We start from the raw sequence: 6,000 nt of genomic DNA on the forward strand, positions 1-6,000 counted from the left end.
ACAAGCTCCAGCTCTGCACTTTATGACACAGCTGAGCGTGTGAGTAATCTTCTCTTTGATCAATGTTTTTTGTTTTGCTTTTTCACATTATATCACAGCCTACCAACCTGCCACCCACCCCCACCATCCCCGCCCAAGTCAGACATCACTTGAAATCACTGAGAATTGGTTTCCTTTTCATACTGTCTGCTTCCATATCCTCCACAAAGGTCAAAAACAGCCGCCACATAACATCAGATGTCCTAGGAGACCCTCAAGGAGACTGTGTATCTAATCTTCTCTAGTTTAAGATGGAACATGATTTCCTTAATCCAATGGCTGTATGTTGGTAGGACAAGTCTGTAAACAAGAGAGAACAAAATGCCAACAACCAATTTTGCAACCTACTTAGAAGAATGTTCACCAATACATGTAAAGCCATGGACGAGCACCAAACATGTGCAACAGAGTGGCTGTAGCCTCCCTGCACCATCCAGATGTAAGATCTATGCCAGCCAGGTTCAGACCAGTTCAGATGGTGTTTGATTTGAATACGAGCATTCCCAAGATGTATTGAAGAGGACAAAGTTCCGATTAAGCTTATATTTTGAAAAGCCAAACTAGTCCTTTAAGAAAGGTAGGAAAGGCAGACAGAAAAATAACAGCATGAACTTAAAGTACCCCAAAATATAACAAATACATCACAGATTTCATGACTATCTCAGAAAAACAAACATGTTCTCTCTGTCTTCTTCTCATCAGGACAAGCAGCAGACCCCGAGTAAGAGGGCGTGGGAGGGCATCAGGAAGACCCACTCCCCCCCATCCTGGGTGAGAAAGGACCTGGAGACGGTGGCGGCCTCCCCTCTGGAGCTACAGACGGTGGAGTGGGAGAAGAACAGTGCCACCATTCCTCTGGTGGGCCAGGAAATCATGGACCTGCAGACGGAGGTGTGACCCAGATTATTACCCACAACCTCCTTTTTCTTCCAGACAAACAAGCAGACACACCACACACACTGCCCTGCTCTGTACTTCTACTCAAAGGCTGGATGAAGCCCACTGCGGGGACATGAGGGGGGAAGGAGGGAGGAGGAGAGAGAAGAGTCAAAATATCAGAAAAATACATTAAACCGTTTAAATAGAGAGCGGGAACATGGCGTCTCTTTCTGTGTTGTTTCTTTTCATGTTTGGACGATGTTTTTGTCTGCTGGTCATCTTTTTGTGTACGATCCCGGACACCCAGTGGCTCACATGGGAGACGGATTCAGCTACTATATGTGCATCATATAGTCATGTCATACATGGAATTGCAAAGGTAATCTTCTGATGTTTACCCCTGAATTAAATGAGTACAATGTAATAATCATGATCATGTCTCGCTTTTTTTTTTTTTTTTTACTGTCGGGAGTATCGTTGCCTCACTGTTCTGCTCTCTCTTTCTCCTGATGAACGCTGATGTTGTACACGGCTCGAGAAGCCTCTGGACATATTTTTTCTTCAATATCAATCTCAAAAGGGAAAACAACAAGCGTTTCAGGAGGCAGACTGCCAAAACATACACCATGTGCCCCCCGAATGCCGTTCCCTCCCCTCTACAACCCACCCCAATCCTACTGGCTCTTTATCCCCTGTGATCCTGGTGGGGCAGAGTCGGCCCTGCGGTGACAAGTAACGCATCACCATGAGCCAAAATGGCACCGATGGACACCTCAGAGACGCCAGAGCGCGGGCTGGCGACTTAGCGCTCCAACCGGCCCTAAACCTCAATGCCGCTAACACGGACATCAGCGTCAGCGTGTCCAGAAGGAGCCACGTTCAGCAGACACACGCTGTTTGGATGTACAAGCAGGCTTGGTACAGTAAATGCAAAATATGATCAAAGATGCTCAGAAAGGGTTCTTGTGTGTATGTATGTGTGTGTTGCATCATTGACGATGAGTAAATGACTAGATCTATAAATATATATGGTATGAAGACGATGATGTGGGGAGGCAGAGTTCATCAGAGGGTTGCACACAGAGAAAGCACAAGGCTCACTTGGAGTCCTGATGTACAGCATTGTAATTATTTCAACAGAGTTCTACAGAATGGATTTTAGCCTATAAATATCTTTCTTACTGTGCTTGGGGATAGTTGTTATCATTATTATTAATATGAACATGATTATTCTGATACTGATCCTCCCATCCCCGCCCCCCTGTCCTATCAGGGTACTGGACTATACGAGTGTTCTGTATCGCAATGTAACAGTGTGTGTTTTGATATCACCGCCAGTCACTCCCTCAGATCTGTATTTGTCGAAACCCTGACCTCTGACCCCTCTGATCTGCGCCCCACCCTGCTACACAAGCCCCTCCCACCCCCCTCACTCCCCTTTTTATTTTACTGGGGTCGCCTCTTTGTTAATGTACAGTTTTCAGAGCACAAAATGAATGTGTCTTATTTCTAATAAAAACATATAAGCGTATAACAAAACAGCAGTATTCTTGTTTTCTCACAATGATCACATACAGAGGGTATGCACTGACGACACTTTCCCACTGGAACACGTCCCCTCAGGCGGTTTGAGCGGCAAAACATCCTGCAACATGGCTGCCTTCATGTAGGGAAACGATGGGAGTAAAACAGACGAATATCTGTTTAAATTAAGGCCAGTTGGACTCAACAGAGATCCCTACCATTTACCAAAGACAGTGGTCCGTGGACATTGACATGTGGCCAGAAAATGTTGTATCCTGACATTTATATGTGCCTGATTTGAATACACAAAGCAAAGCCTGAAAACAAGCAAAAGCCTTGACGCTTGGTTGCAATTCAATGTTGGCGAAATTAAAGATTCAATCTTGAAGATTTCAGTTGCGTTCTCTATGGCGGCACCTTTGGCATCAAACAGTACTTATGGGAGTAAACTTCCCAATTTAATCAGACGTCCACGGTTGGCTCCCTTTGTCAGGGTTGTAACTCTTGATTTTCCAGGCTGACGGTCGCTTTCCTTTTTAGACTGTTTGCTTCATCTGAGCGTCGAGTTTGTTTCTTTTTCTTTGGATTTTGACTTATTTTTGAAGTTGTATCTGTGGTCATCCATCTTTTCTTTGTTTGTTCAGCCATAGTAGATTACTGTTTACTCGCAACACTTGCAGAGAGCGGAAAAGCAGCCGCTTAGCTCCGCCTACCCTCTCTGGCAGACCAACCACTGCTGGCTGATGGAAAACACGTCACTAACTGGGCGCCGCTTGTGATTTTTTCTGCGAAAGTTGTCACAGACACCCAGTCTATAATAATACTATATACTGCAAATGCAAAGGCTTTCATCAGTGGGCCAAAGGCTCAATCACCATTGTGATACCTCATTGGGCAATAGATAGTGATTTAACAGACATTTATTTAAAGGAAAATCTTTGAGATTATAACTTTAAGGTTAATTTATTTTCATATTTGCACATGCTTGCTTTGTGGAGTACCCCATTCTAAGGAAAACTTAGTTTTTCTTGCATAGCTAACACTGTCTAAACATCCCTCCTTTAGGCCCATCATCTGATTGGTTCAAATAAATGCTAACAACCGACAGTTACAGGGAATATAAATGTAAGATGCTGGGTAGTCAGTGCAGTATAACTGAAGGTTTGATTTCACCCCAAAATCCAACATATCTGACACATAATGGCGAACACAAATCCACGTTTCAGAGCCTGAATTCCAGCTGTTTCTCTGAATTGCTGTGATCCATTTGCTTCTCTTTTCTCTAGCTCTCAGTCATCTGTAAAAAGATTGTTCAGACTTCTCGTTCAGTCTGTTTGTGCAGTCAATCACACAAAAGCGCTTTCACATTTTAGAAGCATTTTTTGTGTTTTTGCAGCATTCACACGCTGCCACTCACTGGGTGTAACCGCAGCGACTTCTGCCTACCGAGACGTCATGTGCATAGCCTCTATAAGATACGTTTCTTTATGATTCATGCAACCTGTGAGGTTCTACAATGTGAGAGAGGTGTATTAGTTTTACAATGCACTTTGGCTGGACAGCAGTCAAATGTGGTATGCTGCTGTATTACCGTATATGTAACAATAACATAAGACGAGAAGAGTCATAAAGTCACTTTAGCAGTTGGGCAGCAGTATGATGGAGCAGCAGGATGTTTAGTTTATCTTACAAAAGTGACAGTCTTGCTTTAGACGGTTGGACATTTTGTAAAATTACAAACAAACAAACTAAAGAAAAACAAAGCTCATAAACAGCCAACAGGGGACTAACTTCACTTAGTAAAAGGACTGTTTGGGGGGGAGGGGTAGCTAGCCTTGCCTTATCTAAAAATACAACAACAGTTTCTGGTGTAATACAGAATTATGTGCTGCAACTTTTATTTTGGCTTCCAGCCAAGCAGTGGAAACTACAGGCAGTCATGTGATGCAGAACAAGGCTGCTCTGTCTGCGTCTGGTCTTTATGGCAAGTTGAGCTTCTGATCGATTAGCTTTGGACCAAACTTTTCACAATTATACGGTCATACTTTATCAGAGATTCAGATTAATTAATGGAAGTGAACACTGCATAACTAGAAAGATGTGATTCAAACAGTTTGCAGTGAGTCAAAAGCTGTCCGGCCACTCTGGTCAATAAATAACTTCTTATTTTACAACAGCAGGTTAATCATGTTTCTGTCATCCTCATTAATTGTGCTTCTCACAAATGACAGTTACACAGGATGAAGGCGGCATGCTGTTGTCGTGAATCTGTCAGTGGGCGTCATCCACACTGATTCACAACTCGGATCCTCTGACTTTACTGTGGGTCTGTCACCGCTCTGGATAAAGGGCTGAAGGGTCAAACTACAATGAGTAATACTTGCCTGCACCTCTTCATCTGACTCGTTCATTGTTTGACTACATATCTCTTCATCCTTCTCCTAGCAGGGTTTCAAACTGATCCACTGTCCACCTTTATGGATATGAAAAGTACTTTTTATCAAAGAGGGAGTTAGTGTTTCATTTAAAGTCATCCCAACAGAACTCTGTTTGTTCACAGTGTAATAAACTTGACTCACAATATTAGAGACGAAACCGCAGACTGTATAAGAAATGCTCTTAGCCACCATGATGTTAACTATTTATTTGATCTAAAGCCCTGAGTTTACCATTTTGGACGTCACCATCTTGGCTATTGGAGTGATTGTAAGGGCGTATTCACAAGTCTGTTTGTTTGGTCCCAATCAAAGACCAAATTGTTCCAAAGTTGCATTTTGCCCCGAGTTTGTTTTGTGTTCACACGGCAGCTTTTACCAGCAGACCAAAACTTTCGATGCACGAGGAAACTGCTCTCTGATTGGTCAGAATTTCCATGTGGGAAAACTCCCTGAAGTAAACAAAGAGAGAGAGCACACTGATCAATCACACTAAACATGATCGCAGACTTTAATTTTTTGTTGTCAGAGTTTTCTTTTACTTTTAACCGACTCTGTTCCACAGTTCCATTCTCCTTCAGTTTCTCACTGAACAGTTTGAACACCTCCGTGTTCTCGAGCTTTTCCACAAGCATTTGGGAAACTGTATGCTCAGCTCATATTTCTATTTCCTCATTGCTCCCCCACGTCTGTCTTCTACTCATCTCGCTGCATGTCTCTGTAAATGTCAGCACCTGTAAACTACAATGCACAGTTTTATAGTTTGTTTTCTGTATTTGGTCCTACTTTAAGTCCGTTTACGTTCTCACAAGAATCAAACCGGGCCGTGTTTGGAAACAGACCGAGACCCGTCTTTTCTAGGGGACCATGGTCCGGTTGTTTGGTCCGCACCAGAGTTTCATTGCGGTGTTCACACCACCTAAACGAACCGCACCGAGGGGACAAACGCTCCAGGGTTCAGTTCAATTGCAGTAGACAAGGCTGGTGTGAACCCGCCCTAAGTAACCATATTTGGAGGATGAGGGTGAAGCTGACAGCTAACAATTGTGCTAGCTTGGTTAGCAATGTGTATCTGTCACTCATGTTAACTGTGATATTAATTTGTGCTTTTAGGAAACAAATT

At 43.2% G+C, this 6,000-nt stretch overlaps 1 protein-coding gene across 3 annotated transcripts in view; it reads left to right on the top strand.

The window, feature by feature from the left end:
• The window catches only part of adgrb1a (adhesion G protein-coupled receptor B1a), a 116,371-nt gene extending 113,922 nt beyond the window's left edge, over positions 1 to 2,449 (top strand). For all 3 annotated transcript variants that reach the window (XM_069655515.1, XM_069655517.1, XM_069655516.1), the window contains one exon: positions 742 to 2,449. In XM_069655515.1, the coding sequence (XP_069511616.1) occupies positions 742 to 936 (195 nt within the window). In that variant the 3' untranslated portion in view covers positions 937 to 2,449. The remainder of the gene's footprint in view (positions 1 to 741) is intronic.
• Positions 2,450 to 6,000: the final 3,551 nt, after the last annotated feature.

Source organism: Semicossyphus pulcher, unplaced genomic scaffold (genome assembly GCF_022749685.1).
Source record: "Semicossyphus pulcher isolate SPU_LCO1_2020_fin unplaced genomic scaffold, fSemPul1.0.p SCAF_9, whole genome shotgun sequence".
In the NCBI taxonomy this organism is placed as follows: Eukaryota; Metazoa; Chordata; class Actinopteri; order Labriformes; family Labridae; genus Semicossyphus; species Semicossyphus pulcher.